The sequence below is a fragment of the Mastacembelus armatus genome, chromosome 24, assembly GCF_900324485.2.
Source record: "Mastacembelus armatus chromosome 24, fMasArm1.2, whole genome shotgun sequence".
Lineage (NCBI taxonomy): Eukaryota > Metazoa > Chordata > Actinopteri > Synbranchiformes > Mastacembelidae > Mastacembelus > Mastacembelus armatus.
In genome coordinates, this window is record NC_046656.1 from 10232941 (window position 1) to 10252266 (window position 19326).

The window sequence follows — 19326 nt, forward strand, 5'->3', positions numbered from 1 at the left end:
GGCAAAGCAGATTGTTACACAAGTTCTGTGATCGATCTTATTTGACACATCACCTATTTTTTTTTTTTTTTTTCTCCAGGGGCAACTGTGGAAACTACAGTCCTGACTACAGTTAAAGCCACTGTGTACTGAGAACGTACAGTCACATCACGAATGCCAGGGATGAAAAAGGAACAAGTCCTTGTCCTGCTCTGTGGAGTGAATACATTAGTCATCTGCTGTAAGTCAGTACACAGTAATCCCATTGACATTAACTATGCAAACTTCAGCTGATTCACAATGACACAATGAAACTCATTAACAGATCTAACTTGAGAATTCACCGGATTTTAAGCATTTCTACATCATACAGTATATTTAAGGGACATCTGCCATTATCAAAAACAGTGACTTGTCAAATGAAAGACAGCAAAATAAGTAGATACTGTATTCATGTGCGTCTAAGGCAATCTGAAGTTATTTACTCAACACAACATACACACAAATACTAACACGAAACATAAACCCACAAATGTAACAATTGTCCAATACATCATATCATAGACATAAAAGATCATCTTAAACCATGAACCCTGAGTAAGTAAATAAATTCCTCTAAGTGGCAGAGATTTAAAGCTCAACAGGCAAATGGCTTCAGAGAAACATCCTCAGACTTAAAGCCGAACTGTCTGAACTTCATCAATGATTGTAGATGCAATATTAACTATTTTCTCTAATGCATTTGTTTCAGCAATGTTCAGACTAAACTGTGAGCAACATATGTTCTGCAGAAGATGTGTAAAACTGGACCAAAGCTTCTTTGGAAGTGCCGGATTTCATGGGTTTCCACAGTAAATAAAGTCTCTGATGAGCCAGTTTTATAATTTTATGAACACTTACTTTCTTATTTCGCTTTTGCTGAAATTACACTGATAAGAAATTTGAATTTATTCAAACTGCGATTTCAAGAGGGAATTTCTGACCCTTGGTTTTCCTGTAATCAAGTCAATGATCCAGAAACACGTGGCTTCATTGACCACAGCTGCGCAATTTATGGGAACATTTCTCTGGCACTATGAAGTTCAAAGCAAGCGATATGTTCACATATGAGGAAGGAGACTCCAGATGTTTTAACACAGGATAAAAAATGGACACTGTGTCATCCACTGATCGATTCGCATACAGCACGAATAGATGTTCATAACCAGGCTCTTCATGGGGAGAAGTTGACTGGTTTGTAATCAGAGAGATCCAGTTTTGTTGCTTCCCTGTGACTGATTATAAGAAGTTGATGTCTGACCTTGTGTTCCCATATGATAAATGACTGAGGGAGTGAGGTTACTGGCCTGACAACAGGTGTCACTGAAGAGCCTTTTACAGTAAACTGGCAATAAAACTGCAATAAAAAGTAACTTCATAGCTCCTAACCTGTTTTCACACTACATTAGGTTGTTAATACACAACAACTGTAAATAACACTGTACAAGTTGGAGATCTGCTGGATGCTATGGCAGCAGCCGCAGCAGTGAGTACCAGGGGAGCTGGGCTGCAGGCAGGAGAGGTCTGAAGAGGTTCCCCAGAGCAGCAGAGGGCAGGTGGTGAGTGGGGGAAAGTCAATTATGTCAATCTGGCAGCACGAACAAACTGGGCCATTGATCTCTCACCATAGCTGAGAGACACAAAGCCTGATTTTTATACCATACAAACATCTAATATAGATATTAAATACTACTATCCCACTGGCTTATATATTATGGCTTGGTTAACTTAGGGTGAGAAAACCCTGCCAGGCCCCATGCTGTCCCTGGCAGCCCTGCGTCAAATTCCTGTTTCTGTGTTGAAGCACTTCATTCTTAGACATTTATTACTACAATTCTCCAGAGCCCTTCAAATGTCAAAAGCTCCTGTCAATTAACACACACATTATAAAATGAACATGAATAACCCTATTTATAAGCATTCTATGGTCGCTTTAAACCATTTCTCCACCAGCACCTTCAAATACGCCCATGCACACACAATAACACCGCTGCTGGTAAAAATTCTAGGAGAAACATTGAGATTGTTTCTGAATAGTGCCATATAACTTGCTGTGTGTGTATTTAACAGCGGTTGCCATTAAAACATCCTTAATTCCAATGTGTCTTTCCGTCAAAGGCAGGAAACAGACTAAATAGGGTTCTGATTAGCCATACAGCTTTTGTAAATGAGAATATAGAAATGTCTTCATATGTAAATGAAGCACATCATATCTCCATCGCTATATTAAGTCAACTAAGAAGCAAGAATTCTTAAGCATCACCTCTCTCTGCTATGAAAAATAGAGTATTTACAAAAAGGTTCATTTACCTTATTAGAAATTTGTTTCTTAAAGTTATATCTACTGCTACTGTATCAAAAAACCCAGAACCCATGAATATACTAATATTATTTCATTTCACAGTATTAACTGTTTTACCTCACTGAGAGTCTATTCTTAGTGTACATGAACTGGAGGCTGCAAGATCCTAACTAGTTGTGATGTCATATAATCCTGCGTGTATCTGAAACCTAAGATGAGCACAGAGAAACAAGAGTCATGTGGGAAAAGTCTTCTGGCATCGTATTTGGAATCCAAACATCTTTCTAAAATTGATTTTACATCAACTATAAACACTTTGATGGCAGGTTTTATCCATATGGTAGACTCCTAATTGCAGAATAACCTATTTCAGCTTGAGCTGCTGCAGCCGAGCTACAGTACGTGTGACCATGCAGTTTTATGCCATAGGTTAATGAGTCTGAGCATATTATGTAATCAGACAGAGGAGTGAGCAATTCCCACAGCTGTTTCCCTCTCTGCACTTTAATGACGTTAGCATCATGGCTGACTTCCACTTCCGCTGCAGCAAATAACCTCATAACATGTACAACAAGGCACTTAATGGCAAAATAAATGAGTCAGAGGCCTTCTCCCTCTCCTTTTCGACGCGTGAGTGTGTGTGGGTGTGTGTGTGTGAGAGAGGGAGAGAAAAAGAGAAGAAACCCATGCAAGCGTGCGTCTTCCTATGTGTGAATGAACTGTACGGTTCACAGGGCAGTCTTTTATTCACTCACATCCTCAGTAAACCGTGTCTGCTTCAATGACGAAATTCCCTGCTGTCTTTAAGGTTTCTTTCTGTCGCCACACTCTCACCTCCGCTCAAGAGCACGGGGGAGGTGAGAGGGAGAAAGTCTCAGCTGTCATCACAGTTTAGATCAGTGTCCTGTCTCCACTCCTGTTGCCTCAACAACCCCTGCCCTCCACCCAAACCTCCAGCAGCGTATTATGCAACTTCAAAAACAAGGTCGCGTAAATATCCAGAGAGGAATCAAAGCAGATAAAACAGGAGGGGAAGGGGAGGAAAAGAAGATCCTCTTCCTTCACCCTCTCTTTATGCCCGTGTCCACTGCAGTGTGTGATTCAGCGGGAGGTCAGCGCGCTGGAATGAGGGAGCCTGCAGCGTCTAATGCATACAAATGCCTACAGGCGCACATTTACACAAACACGTGTACAAACAAAACACTGACATACACATGCCCAACCCTGGCAGCTGGAGAGCTCATGATCGTTTCAACAACACATGGCCCATCTTTCTCTTGTTTCCGTGCATGTGTGTGCACACTGCGGCTGCATGCAGAGAGGTGTATTGCTGTGAAGACTAATACTCGCCCGCAGTTAAGATCAAATCTCCTTAACAAGGCATCCTCTTGAGTAAAAAACCTTATTCTGACCCTCTCTTTGTCATGCATTATTAATAAGCCTTCTAGTTAAAAAACTAGCCCTGGTGAGCTACAGTAATGAGATGTCACACGTTGCTTCTGCATTGCACAGAGGATTAACAATACTAAGTACTACAAAGGAGGAGGAAGATGTGTGAGACTTAAAACAGCCCAAATTAATCAAAAACTATTTTGATAGCTGTTTACTCACAAATGTTGACATTATAATAGTATGATTATAAAAAAACAAACAAAAAAACAATGCTAATAAGCTGATGGTAAAGAGGTACAATAGTCACCGTGCTAACGTCTGTTAATTAACATTATAGACAAAGTACAGCTGAGATTGTTGGATGGGCATATCGTGAGTTTGCCAAGTACTATGAAGGAGCTAAATGAAAAGTTGAAATGAAAAACTGAAAATGAAAAACACATGAGGAGCGCTCGCATGTATGCACCAAAGTTTATCCAGTATTATTGAGATATTTAAGTCAGGCCAGAGGTGAAATGTGCTGATTTGCTGATCATCTCTATTTTATTTGATCATAAAGTGATCAGTACAAATACAATTAGTATCTTAGTAAGTATTTTAGTTTTTGACAAACAATTCAACAATCACTGATTCCAGCTTCTCAAATGTGAAGATTTACTATTTCGTATTGCTGTAAATTGAAGATCTTTGTACTTTGAGCTCGAGGAGGACAAAGTGAACTATCTGAAGATGTCATCTCAGACTATAAAATGTCACTGTAAGAATTTGTCAATATGGTATATACTGACATATCTAAGCCTAAAGGATTAATCGATAATCCAAAAAAATCATTTGTTGTAGCCCCAAAACAAAACATTTCTGGGCTCTTGGCTTGTCGGGTTGGACATAAAAACAAATCAATTTAAGGATGTCATCTTTTCTGACATTTTGTAGACTAAGGGATTAATCAATTTATTAAAAAAAAAAAAACTGGATGAAATCCTAAAAACTGAATACTTTGGAGTCATGTGCTGCTCATTGGACAAACCCTAAAATATACCGAACTGTACAAACTGCATCCACCATTTGACTAGTCTCATTACAAACTCCAAATGCATATTTAGTATGATAATATGACACTATACAAATCAATTAATTCCTCATTCTCCTGGTTATTTACATACTAATTTTGTTGGGTGAACATGCAGCCATTTTTTTTTTTTTTAGATAACAAAAGTTTGCAAAGCCATCAGTAGCTGTTCATTTATCCCAAACAACCAAACCATTGTTAATTAAATTCTGACTGAGTAAAATTAACCACTGTGCCAGGGTTTGGGTACATTTGAGTCCATCAGAAATAATTTAACACTCTTGATACTCTTGAGTACTTGCCTCTGAGCTGTATCAGCTCCATGAAAGAACAATCAGTTCCCCAGACCTCTGAAAGTAATTGTTACTATGAAACAAACAGTTAACTTGGAAAACTGTCCTCAGCTGTGTGCTTCTCTGTGACTGTCACGCATATGTACAGTCATGTCATTACATGTTAATGGGCTTTCCTCTGATGCTACAGAGGAGCAGAGAGACGCAGACTGTGATGGAGAGAACAGGGAACCATTTGATGTTTGCCAGTTGAAAGAATAAGCCTTCCTTTGGGTTGTGCTTTTCACAGACGCACGCTGGGATTGAAAGAGCGCTTGCCCAGGGCTAAAGGGGATTTTTGGTGGACGTCACACATCCAATTACCTCGGTAGCATCACAGAAATCCACAGGGAATGCACACACAAACAGACTGATACACGCATTCACACATGCGCGCCCACGCAAACATTAACATGTAAGACTCTGACACCCACTGCAGGAGGCTCTCACCGCAGCCAAATTTCACTATTCTACTTCTGCTGGATGGATTGCTACGGAACTCATGAATATTATCAGCATGTGTTGAAAAGTGGCTTACGATATAAATATGGACAGCAATATGAAGGCACCACCCGGGTTCCACATCTTTGGAAAGTATTATTAATGCATTCAGAGATCCATTACTGGGTTTGCATTGGCTCTTCTGATGAGCCCAGAGGAGCTGCAGAACCACTAGAAGGTTTAGGTTTATTGGTGCATTTCAAAGCTGTTTTAAAGATCTCTGTTCTGTGGCAAAAGCAGGGACTTCTAGCTGTTTTAATATCCACACCCACAAATTTTAATAACAGCACGGTCCCACATCAGCACACTGAACAAGTAGACCAACCAAACTTTAATTTAAATCACAACATTCTGCATTGGATGCATCCAGACTTTTTTTTTTTTTTTCTACTTCTACTTACACAGGTTAATAACTTTAATATTTTGCTTTTCCTTAAAACAGGAGCCCAAATGCCAATGGGAAATCATACTTCACCAGATGTTGCTATGAAATTGATTTTGTGGTACATTTTTAATTATACAAGATTTGTCATTTCTTTTAATAACATCAAGAAATGGCTTGGAGCACAGCTTCTTTTTTTTATTGAAGCTGATAAATCTCTGACACCTAAATCACCTGTGCCACTACAGGGGAAATGATTCTGCAATTGGTAAATATCCCTCCAGTATAACAAATTAAATCTAAATGTATATTTAAATGAATTTTGGTCAAAGTTTCTACGACACTTCTCAAAGAGGGGAAGCTTACGTATAATGTTTTTTCTTTCATATTTCAGTCTTCCCCCAGGTTACAGCCCTAAAATATAAAAGCAACATAAGCACTGAGTAGTGTTCTTAAGGTTCAAAGGACTGGCAGTCCCCCAGCAATCAACTATTGTTAAAATGGTAAGCATGACGATTAGATTAAGAAGTTTTCTGTTCAGGAAAGTTTTTCTACTAAGCTCAGAGATCTTTGATTAAAGTATGAGAGCAGAGAGATGTAAACTCTGTGCAATATATGTTTTAGCAACCTTTTGAAGGGAGTCACGTAGATGAAGGGTCACTGCAGAGGTCTACACAGCCCATTGCTTATTATTAAGATGTCTTAAATGCTCAGAGATGATACTGTTCTTAGGTATTTTTGGTATATACCCAGAACCAAAGGGGCTAATAATATTGTATGCGAGGGAAAAGGCAATGTAAGGTGCACGGAAATAAATTAAAGGAAATGGGAGGGAAAGCAGAAATGATAAAAAGGGCAGGGGGTCAGTTGAACTGTGAATGTGGCATTTAAAGAGGCTCCCTTCAGGCTTCAGTCATCTTCAGATGAAACACATCTAACTGACATGAAAGACGAACAAAAGGACTGGCGAGTGTGTGTGCCTCTGTGCACATGTATGGGCATGTGACACTTTGTAATTCCACAGCTTCCAATACGATACAATCGTACCTTTCTCACTCCAGCATAATTGATGTTTTAACTTCAGGCATCAAAAGGATATGATGAGCTGAAAGCTCATCAAGGAAAAGTATCAGATTGGTAACCAGAATGCATGCTGCATATAACACAATTTTGCTATGCAACAGCAATTTTGAATTAATCAGTAATCCGACTTATGTTAATATAAAACATCTTAATTTGGTAAACGCTTATGTTATTGTAATTATATCATAGGAATGGTTTGATTTGCCTGTCAAATAAAAACATCTGGACACACAAATAAAAAACGAGTGGCTTAAACGAGAAGAAATCCGTGTCATGAATAGCTGATGTGAGAATCTGTTGAGGCCAGGGAAGAATGAACCAAATCAAGTGAGAAATTCACTGAAGGCAAAAAGCGTGGGCTAGTTGCCCTGTTTCTGCTGAGTGAGAAAAGGAAGCACACCTCATGCTGTGCAAACATGTACAGACTGGGTCATCAGCCAGCATGGATTGCTAATAACTGAAGGCTAAAGTATGACTTTCTAAAAGGATGCACTAGACAGGACGAGACAAGGAGAATAGTTTATTTTTTTCTTAGACTGTGAACTCATTTGACTGTTATTATTTGCTCTGAGCAGCTGATGTGCGGCTATCTGTAATTCCTACACCTACACTGGACAAATATATCACCAGGGAAAATGACTCTGAACTGCAAAGCTTTTGCAGCAGCAGACTGAATTAAAAACAAGAAGACAGTGAGTAGTTGGCAAAAACTCCAACATCTGCATTAAATCTCACTGTTTTTTTTTTTCTTCACTGTGTGAAATCTCAGTGGAGAAGAGCTTTGCCTACTCCAGATAACTCTGCCTGCTTTGCCATAGGAAGTCATTAACTGACAGTACACGGTTTGAGGTTATCCCCATGGGTATAACAGCCTCTGGGATATACCGTGTCTGGCGGAGAGATGAAGTGAGCATGACACTAAAGAGATTAGCTATTACATTGTGAATTTCTGTTAGAAGAATACAGCTTTTATAGACTATAGAGGCATACACAGGAAGTCAAACAATAGAAAAAAAAGAGATCAGCAGACAGTTGGATAAGAGGGTAGGAGGTGTAATGCATATAAAAGCAAGTGTAAAAGTGCATGTAACGACCGCATCACGTTTGCAAGTACTTTGAGGCCCGTTCAACATCCATGATGAGTCTTGCTCAGATGGGCTGGTGAGGCGATAAATCACATTGCTAAATTAATATCTCAGCAAAGCGTTGCCCTAGATAAGACGAAAATGCACATGCAGGCACAGACACACAAAACAAGTGCACATGCTCCCACACTCAACTGCACACAAACTGCATGTTTATCTGCATTGAAATTTCAGTGCTCCTGCAGAGACACAGCACAACTCTACAGACAGCATGCATGATGTTTTTTTTGGGGTTTTTTTCGCATTAATGGGTGGGGTGGGGAGGAGCTGATATAATAATGGCTTTATGCAGGGATGTCCTTGTGTGCAGCTCCAATGCAGTCTGGTTGTTCGGCATTGGTCTTGAAGGTGAAGACTAGTGAAATAGTCATTGGCAACACATTTACTTCACCACTGTTCCTGCTTGTCAGAGAAGCTTAAGCATTGTTTGCTACAAAGATAAGTAGGCCCCATCCTGCCGTTTGCTTCACAGCAAAGAAATGGTGGATTTTAGAAAACACACATTCAGCCTCTCTCTCCCGAACCTTCTACATGCGCCTCCCACTCCCTTCATGGCAATCTCATCTGCTCTCGTGCACAATTGTAAGGCTGCTGCGAGGAGCTTTCGTTTCTGCAATCACTTCACATTTGTTTCAGCGATTGATTTCCTGGCATGTGAAGGGAAGGAGAGAATGAGCGAGTGGGTAGGCAGCGAGGGAGAAAGGGAAGGAGCGAGCATGGGAGGCAACAGGGAAGTCAGAGGATGTGCAGTGCCTGGCTTACAAACTGTCACCATGACAACAGACATCACTTCACAGGAGCAGCACTTAGGATGCCTGTGTGGGCTGAAGTGACATAGTTGAAGGTTGGCATTAGCCTCTTGTGGATGCTACAATGTACCAATCCTCTCCTGGCTTGCTTTTTGCTTTATTTCCTCCACAGCACAGCTAAAAGGCGCCCTGTTGCTCTCGCCAGCTACCTACTGGGATTGCTGAGTGATTTGTACTTTATGTGTGTAAATGCAGGTCTTGCCAGTTTGACTTAACAAAGACAATTCAATTGACTGAAACGCGTGAAGGAAGACAGGAGACATTTATATTCAACAAGCCCCTTTCATCATTTGCGTCACTTTGAAGCTGGCTAGCATGTATAATTCTGTGTGATCTGAAGTGATGTCAATCACGGAAATGATAACCCGAGATATGGAAACACACCGCTGACACTGACAAAGATCTATCTTAGCAGCTAATTCTGCTATTCATTAAAAAATATCTGTAACACTGTAGAAGGATGTGCAACTGATGGGTTTAAATGGAAAACTGGTGCATGACTCATCAAAATCTGAGTGGATTAGAGCATAATATTAATAAAAGATCAAGTTTGGGAAATGATTTAACACTTAATGAATCATCATTACAAAACAAATTTTACAAAGTCGTAAAGCACATTCATTAAGACGTCATTACATTAGCTGTAAAGCAGAAAAGATTAGATAAAGAGATAGCACATTTGATAAGCAAAGTATTATTTATTATTACCCGTTTTTCCTCTTTATGTATGAATATTACACCTGGCTAAAGGGATTATGGTCACTTGTCAACATTATGCAGTATCTTCAACTATATGCCTTACTCGAGCTATTCACATACAGTGTACAGTATTTGCAAACTAGTCAAATGTAAGAGACTCAGGTAAGTCGCACACACAGTAACTTGAGGTTCGTCCTCAAAATACTTGAGACTCGACTTGGACGATGTTTGGGAATCATAAACAGAGTTTATATATTTATTCATTTTATTTTAAGAAGAAGAAGTACTTTATTAATCCCCAAGGGGAAATTAAATTGTTACAGCAGTTATTCTTATTTAAAGTTATTAAATTTAATATTATTTAAATTATATAAATTGATAGTAATTAATAAAGTAATAAAGCAATTAACTTGTATGTAGAAAAGTAATAAAGCAATTATTTGTTTTTTGGGGGTTTGTGTGTGTATGTATGTGTGTGCGTGCATGCATGCGTGTGTATGTGTGTGTGCATTTTTGTTTATATTGTGGAATTATAGAGTCTTATGGCCGTGGACACAAAAGACTTCCTGAATCTCTCAGTCTTGGTTTTAGGAGGAATTAGTCTGTGGCTGAATGAACTTCCCATTCTCCACAGTTCTTCATGAAGTGGGTGGGCAGGATTGTCCAGTATGGAGTTGATTTTGTCCACCATCCTCCTCTCTGCCACAGCCTCCAGACTGTCCAGTTCCAGTCCAACAACAGATTTTGCCATCCTGATCGACTTGTTTAGTCTGTTGGCCTCACCAGCCTTGATGCCGCCTCCCCAGCACACAACTCCAAAGAACAGTGCACTCACTACTACAGACTGATAGAACGTCTTCAGTAGCTTGTTGCACACGCCAAAGGAACAGAGTCTCCTGAGGAAGAACAGTCTGCTCTGTCCTTTCTTGAAGAGTGCATCTGTATTGTTTGACCAGTCCAGTTTGTTGTTAATGTGGACTCCAAGGTATTTGTAGGAGTCCACAATCTCTACTTCGTCTCCAAGGATGGAGACAGGGACTCGGGTCTTCCTGCTCCTCCTAAAGTCCACCACCAGTTCTCTGGTTTTCTTAATATTGAGCTTTAGACAGTTGTTGTTAAACCAATCAACAAAGCTTTAGAGCAATAATGTACATTTCTGACAGGCAGTGTGTTTACTTCTTTTCTGATAAATGAGTGGCAGAACAGACGCAGTAAAGGCCTATTGCTGCCCTCTATTGGTCCTCATCACAACCCATTCATGGGGCACCCTGCCACAGGTGACTGCAAATTGCAGAAAATTGAATTAGTGTCGTGACCATGGAAAACGTGCAATCCTGTTATCAAACTTGGATATCATGAGTTCATACAAAGCCTAAACAAACTGAACGGCAACATGCAAGGTGTGCAGGCTGCACTTGGTTTAGCTCAACATCGGCTATCTGATGTTAGCGTCTTACTAGCTTCGCAGAGCTTTAGAGTCTGCACAGCATGCAACAAGAATTGTTCAGTGCAACCATGAGACTTGACTTGGACTTGTGACCAGAGACTTGAGACTTGACTTGGACTTCCAAAAAATGACTTGTGAGCATCTCTGGTACATACTTAATTGATATTAATTTTGCCATTTATTTTTTTGTCACAGAAACAGATATTAGTCATGAATGTATGAGACGTGCGGTTACAAAACAAAACAGTCAACTACACAATTAAAGCCACAGTTAGGGTCAAACTAAACAGCATTCACTAAAATGAAATTTGCTCAGTTGGGTCCTCTAATTGACAACCAACATTTTAGTCATTTAGATTAGTATCCTATTAGTAGGACAATTGCTAAATCCAATCATTGTGAAAAAGTAGCTAGACTAGTCCAGCAGAGTAGCAATAGCTGCCATCTCATCTTTTGATTCTGGTGGAATTCATGTCTTTGGTGCGCTTATGCTGCTTTTAAAGCACATATTTAAATGGATTAAATTATGAATTGCAAAGTTCTCTTTAAAGCATCTATTTTACTCAACACCAGCTTTTCTGCATTTACAGCTCTATGCTTTTTTAGGGCAGGGATGAACTAAGTACACTTACTAAAGTGCTGTACTTACTGTAAGCATGGCTTTGAAGCACTTGTGCTTTACTTGAGTGTTTCCATGTAATGTTAGTTTCTCCTTCTACTTCACTACATGTTAGCGAGAAATACAGAACTGTTGATAGCCATAGTTACTAGTTTGCAAACTAAAGGCTCTGAACGCGTGTTTTCAATTATTGCAGGTGGTTAGATTTCTTGTCAGGTGTACTGAGTGGAGCTGCGGTGGAAATTATGCAATCTCACCAAATTCTCTGCAGTAAGAATGATAAATTGGCAAACTGCCTCAATTCATTGGTTTCAACCTTATCAAATGAAGGCTGAAGAGATGTCAGTCAAACTTATTTCCTGGAGGAGCTCTACGACGTCTAAAACCTGTGTGGGTGAATTATGTGTGTGCTTGTGCAGGGGCTCTATGATTTAACATTCCAATTACCGTAAATGACTAATTCATAAAATAGTACACACTATTATTAATTAAACTAACACTTAACAAACAGTATAATCATTTTATTAGAATGTGCAAGTAGGGTAATTTTCAGATTTAATGCAACATTAAAGATGTTTTGTCAGTTACAAAATGAAAAGTAAAATGTGTCCAATACTGTAGGTCGAGTGTCCATAATCAGGACGGAGTTTCAGCAGATGTAAATCACCACATGCCATTTATTGTGACTGTCAGTCACAGTCTTTCATAAACTGATGTTAGTGACATTTTTGAACATGTTATACAGTTTGTTTTTTTAGTATGCAGTGAACAGTCCATGAAAGATGATAGAGAAAGAGATGATGAAATACATGCGTCAAAGGTTCTTGGCTGGAACTTAACCGGTGATGCTGCAATCACATGGTCAGGCCAACAGGATGCCCCTGTCAATGGCACTTCATCTTTTAAGTATAACATTAGTCTTTATGATAGTCCAACACTGTGTCACTCTCAGGACAAACACTATGATATTGTTTTGATGACTAATGTCACTATGGATAATGAGGACATAGCTCAACGACAGCATGATTACAGTTCCTGCTCTAGCTGTAGGCCTATAAGCAAAGCAACCACAGACTCCATTCCACTGACAAAAGTAAGAGAAAAACGACTTCTTCCCTTTTTAAGGTATGCCATCACTTATGGTCAGTACTGCAGCAGTGGCTTGCAGTAATATAATATTAATTACTTGTACTGTATCTACCCAGAAATGAGTAATAGGGCAAAAGGCCCTTTTAAATAGAAACTGTTTCCCATTTTTTAATGAATATTGCAAATGGAACAGAAATGCGAGGTTCAAGGATGCACAGTGCAATCCAAACAGAAATCTTATCACAGGCATCTAAATCTGTCATGAGTTATAGCTGCAACAGCACTATTAGCCAGTTTTGCATCCTTAAGCAAGATACTGTAGCTGTAATATATTGGACTTGTACCATTTGTCTGTCAACATGAGGAAATTAACACTATTACAAGAAATGAGATCACTACAGATAAAAGGTTCTCTGCAGTACAAGGTAATATTACCAAGACCAAGGTTGGCATTTAAGATTTAAATCTACTGTTTAATGATCCAGATGATAAATGGCCACTTCATTACAATATCAGGAGGCAGAGGAAAAATATCAGTTCAGGTTCAGTGCAGGCATTCGCTGCAGGTTAGAGGCCATTCTAGACTTCATTAAAAGTACAGAATTACTTTTGATTATAAATAAACCAGGACACAAGGGCGGTCTAGTCATGCACCAGAACAGGACTTAAATGAATGAATGACTACAAGATCATTAGCTGCAGCTTTCTGGCATCAGCACTGCACAGAGCGGGACAAGTAGCTCAGGGTTTGGGGATGTGAGCTTAACAGTTGAAGCAGCCAGCCAGGTTACAATAAGCTTCTTTGGTCTGTGCTAAGGATTTGGCCTTGAATGATCCAGAGGTAAATTGTGTTCCTAAATTCATCCAAATCCTCACAGTAGGAGTAGGAAAGTATTACAACTGTTCATGCTGTATGTAACCTACCTAAAGCTACATTATAATTTTTTTTTTTATATACCTGCGAACAGAAGTCATTACAAAACATATCACACTCAGTGAACATCCATACTGACAATATATTCCACTTATCACAGCTGTGCATGACTCCTTGCTTTCAACCATGCATAAGAAAGAGAGAATGGAATTGATTATTTTCTGTGCAAACAACACTGTTAAAATCCCTGCTACTGTTGTACAACCCTAAAGCTTACAGCACCATTTCAAACTATCCACAGTTGCAGCATCAAAATAGTTAAAGGGGACAGAAAGAGGGCACTTCCAAGAGTGGCATCTTTCCAGTGGAGAGTGCCACACAGAGACACAACTCACATAAACATGGGTAACATGACCTCTTGGCTTCACAGCTAAGCAGCAAGTCTCAGAGGAAAAAATTAAAGGGAGATTCCAGGGATTTTACAAATAAAGACCAGCTCTGCTCAACTTATGAAAGCTGTTTCATACTGTATGTCTTCTATGACTCTGAAGGAGTAGACCTTTAATGCCTAGAAGATTAAGAGATGAGTGCACAGACATACAATTATTATATTTTAAATTATACTTTTATCTGCAACTATTCAATTTTCAAGTAAAAATGGTCCCAACTTCTCAAATGTGATGACAATTTGCAGCTTTTGTCAGTCTTATATTATATATCATTGGATGTTTGAGTGTTGCTTTAACAAAGTGAGATTGTTATTTTTTAAGTTTAGCTCTTTATCTTTCTATCTATCTGGTGGCTTTACATTGAATTCTACAAATTTATGATTTCACTGATTTCTAAAGCCTCTGCCTTTCACCCAAAGAGAGCTGGGATAGGCTCCAGCAGATCCCCGTGACCCTAAATAGGAATAAGCAGGTATAGATGATGGATGGATGGATGATTTCTAAGGGACTGACCGCAGAAATAATTTTCAGAATAATTAATGAAAAAAAAAAAAAAGTCTTACACCCAGTCTTATTTTGCCTGTGAAAATAATGATGTCATTAGATTTATCTTGACTTATACTAAGACACTGCAAATGTATGGAAGAAAAGGTGCATTACAAACTGTGCACATAGAGTTAGGAAGATGTCAAATGAAATTGTTACTCAGGTGCATTATTTGCTAAATAGGATCCAGTGATTCTGAAGCATGACCCACACTAAGGACAAAAGTCAGGATATCCTCGCCTGTGTTACTTAAACTTAGTGTTTTTTATTCTGTCTCTCACAGTTCCCTAAAGTTCATGACATGATATGTTAAACACATGGGATATCATTTAATTGGAACTTAAAAAGAATTCAAGACCTAGTTTCTAAAATTCTCCACACTGAACAGCTTTTTAACCATAATCGCTTTGTATTGAAATATTAAACCAAAACTGTCAAAGATTATTCCATGAATACTGATCACAGCAGGAGGTGCGTCAGAATAAAACTTCAAACATGGTCTCTGTGCTCTATATTCACTGCCAATCTCAGAGGATTGGGTCCAAAGAGAACTGACATTCGGTATGATTAAGATGGTGCTATCTGAGGCCACACCCAAGGGTACGTGGTAATCACTACGTGCACTAATATGCACTACGCGCTGTTCCACCTCAACAAATGAATGACTTCTGTGCCATACCGAGTAGTACATCCCTATTTGCCTCTGATAGAAGCTCACATACTTTAGACATCCACTGGCAGATGACAGAAACAGGCAGGGAGATGGGAACTGAGAGTGGGAGGGAGGAGAAGAGATAGAGTTATCCGTGGTCTCATTACGGTGGGAAATGTGAGGGTCCCGATCCAAAGGAATGATGAAGGACTCTGTGGAGGAGGCCTCTGAGAACCAACAAAGACGGCTTTAGTTTCACTGCTAGAATGCATTTGCATAGCTTAGAAGCCAAAGCGTCTGAACCGGGGCTCATGAAAAGAAACCCCAGCAATTGCTTGGACTTCAATGCAAACGAGAGGGAGCCAGAGACAGAGAGAGAAAGAGAGAGACAGAGGGAGAGAGGGAGAAGTGGGGTCTGAGAAAAAGCAGTAGGAACTTTTTCTCTTCAGTGGCATAACACAAAATGAGATCAGGAACATCTGCACATCCCATGGAGTTTGTCGCTGACTGACTTTGATGCAAAGGGAACATACTGAAGATGGTACTTCTCCAGATAACGTAACAAGCAGAAAAACATTCCCATGTTATCATAAGAGTCATGTTCCATTGTAGCCGTTTGATAATATTGAGTGCAGTTTGGCTGACAACAGTATTGTATAAAAATGAAATTAGAAAATGTTTAGCAAGTCTGTAGATATGTTGCAGGATAGTTCCATTTGCTCTGATGGAGAAGCAGCTTCTAGCCTAATGAAGCTCTGGAGATTATCACAGTGGTGAGAATAGGTCAAAATAACAGCGCAAACTCAAATGTGTGCCTGGTGGAAGAAGACATGCAGAAAGAAATGAAGAAAAAAATAGTTCGTAAAAAGGCTGGAGAGAGAAAGAGCGGAGCAGATGCTGTACTTCAGTCATGTTTCTTTTTGTCCTTTTTGTGGCCTGGAGTCATGGAGGGATGACTAGCCCTTCATCAATCTTCTTTAATGGCTCTGGCAGCACCACTTAATGCACTAGTATGCGATTTCTTTATTACTACATCATGATTCCACCATTTAGTCGTCAGCAATGAGTTGTGCCAGGGCTCTGGGAAAAAAATAACCTTTGAAAACCTAGTTTTCACAAAATGTCCACTTCATCATGTTAATTTGGAAATATGTGAAGAGAAAAGGTAGGTGACATGCTGAACACACCAAAAAGGAGCTGATGAAATCTAGTAGTATGAACAGACATTACTGAAATGCATTTCCCGGAGGAAGACAGTATATATGGCAGTACGTGATATTCCAATTTCAGTGACATGACCACTGCAAAGCATTCTAACCTTGCCCTCTATAAAGCTCATTGTGAAACTCTACCACTCGAAGGCTGCTGCCATCATCATGTTATCCTCTCACAGCCTTCGTTATATTCAGTCACACACCTACTGCCTTTCACCTCTGATGCACATTACGCCATTTCACAGACCCCCTCCTTCACGTGTCAAAATGCTCAGTGAATACAATGGGAGGCTACACAACATGCATAAATATTGAAGCCTACCAGTACATTTTCATTCAGACCACCTCCCTCCCTGGAGATGTGCTGTATGCTTTAAATGTGATGTATATAAAGGGCTTTGGCAGAAATGTGATATATAGGTTTGAGCCTATTAACATCTATGCACTGTATATGTCTCTACCTCTAGCTCTTCACAGTACTGGAATATACTGCAGCAGCACCAAAGTAGGACGGATATAAATCCTCAATAAACCACATTTACTGTAGAAAAGGTGAAACACGGTAGTGATGGAGAAAAGAGGGTGACTATGCTCAGGGGAATTTTCAGGCTGCACAATACACATGCATTCACAAGCACAAAAACAGATAGTTAAATGCTCAAACAATTCCATCTGCTCCATCTCCCCGGCTCTTCTGCTGCTGCTGCTTTAAGCCTAGTAGTCCACACTTCCCACTAGCACGGCACCACATCAAGCATTATGGGACATGATTCCTTCTAATGAGCTTCATCTACACATACACGCTGAAGCACGGACAGCCTGCTCACACCAAAAACCCGCAGCTTTGATCTGACATTCATGTGGTCTGTTTTATTGCTTATCCTAATGCCTTTTACCACTGAATATATGTATGTGTTGGAGAGGCAGTCCCAGTAAATATGGATATCTGATAACGTAAAGGCAATGATTTCTTGAGACATCAACATTTGATGAGAGGCTATGGCCTTGGGCTCAAAGAGCAAGAGAAGGAATTGACTCACTCCGACAACAACAACACGTCTGTACAAATATTACGCTGCCTAATGAGCACCTAGATGATTAAAGCTGAGGTGAAATCAATAGGTGTAGGTCCATATAATATTTATGCAACAGGTATTATAATGGAAGCAATGTGGTAATGTGGATAACATATTTAAATATACTGTATGAGCAGTAATGCTACAGCTGCCATGGCATGTGCTATGATTTATTATCTTCTTCACTTCCCCCCTCTAGAGAAAAAGAATAGATAAAATCCTGGCGCATCATTGCTCAGGTGAAGCACCATGACTGTTCCTGTCATGCTCACAGTAACCTTTCCTTTGCTATATCATCTTTGCACGCACACGCACACGCACACACACACACACACACACACGCACGCACACACACACACACACACACACACACACAGTGGCGACAAAGATCTTTTCTGGGCTTGGCAACAACCTCTGAAACACACCATCCAACTTCTCTGTTTGACCTCACATTCTCCCTGCACAGCCTCTGCTTTGGTCAGAGCCACTGTGACTGCCGGCAGGTCAGGGCTGGGCGCCTCGAGGCTTCCTCCCTGTCCTGATGCTAGTCCACATGAATCATTATTTCCTCACTGTGCTGCTGCTGCGAGGATGACGACTCATATTAAACATCATCTGTGCCACTGGTTGCACAGACAGACAGGGTCAGAGACAGAGATGTGTGCACATTAAGTGTGAGACGTGGGCACAGAGATCCACATGAAAATCACTCATGACTCTGCATACTAAGCGCCCCTGTTCAACAGATTCCAGTCCTTATGACAAATATAGATATGTGGCCTAATTAAGACAGGTAGAATCATTTAGAAACTAGATGCATGTAGTTGACCAGTCTAGAGAGGCTCATGACTTTAGAACAGATCTACCAGGTTCCAGTGTAATAACCTGTGAACGTAGCCCAGAATATTTAGCCTGCTCACTGACCATCCTGAGCGGATTGGATGGGAAAAGGGGCTGTGCATGACTTGCTACACAAGCGATTTGCTGTGTAACCTCCGGCTTGCTGAGAACATTTGGAGCCTCTCACTCAAACATGACATTCACCCCTGGTTTGTGATCCTTCCATGAGTTGATTTTACAGGTTTGTTTGTTTTTCATGTATTTATTTATTTATTGAGGGACCCTGCTTTTTATGAGCGAGCACAAGGAGCAAGGTCATGTTCACATTTGGTTTCAGCAGAAGCAAATTACACACACTCACCGTACACTCCTTGGCAACGGATGCTCTCCACGATGAGCGCTAGAAGCCCCAAAACACAGATAATTAGATCCATCCTTTCACGTTAATCTCTGCATATCCAGCTCTCAATGGCAAGAAGTCCTTTCCGGGGCGGTGTAACTGAGGCGCATAGACACAGCACTGATCCGCACGTCGATTAATTTAGCCTCAGTGTTCGCTGTGAAGGTATTTATGCGCACAGGAGGCGAAGGGAGTCAGGTTGGGATGGTTTTGATGTCCGCTGCCATGTAGCCAAAATGTAAGGCGCTCGTGGCACCGAGACGCCGCGGAGGATACGGACAGGCAGGCTGGATGGCTGGATGGCTGGCGCGGGGAGTGGGCTGCAGAAACCCCGGCCTTACGACAAACAGCAACCTCTCCAGGTAGGTGCGCTCTTCTGAAGCCGTGT

General features: G+C 40.3%; 1 protein-coding gene across 1 annotated transcript in view; it reads right to left on the bottom strand.

The window, feature by feature from the left end:
* Positions 1–18972, bottom strand: part of LOC113137072 (MAM domain-containing glycosylphosphatidylinositol anchor protein 2) — a 150554-nt gene extending 131582 nt beyond the window's left edge. The window contains exon 1 of the mRNA XM_026318421.1: positions 18900–18972. Within this exon, the coding sequence (XP_026174206.1) occupies positions 18900–18972 (73 nt within the window). The remainder of the gene's footprint in view (positions 1–18899) is intronic.
* Positions 18973–19326: the final 354 nt, after the last annotated feature.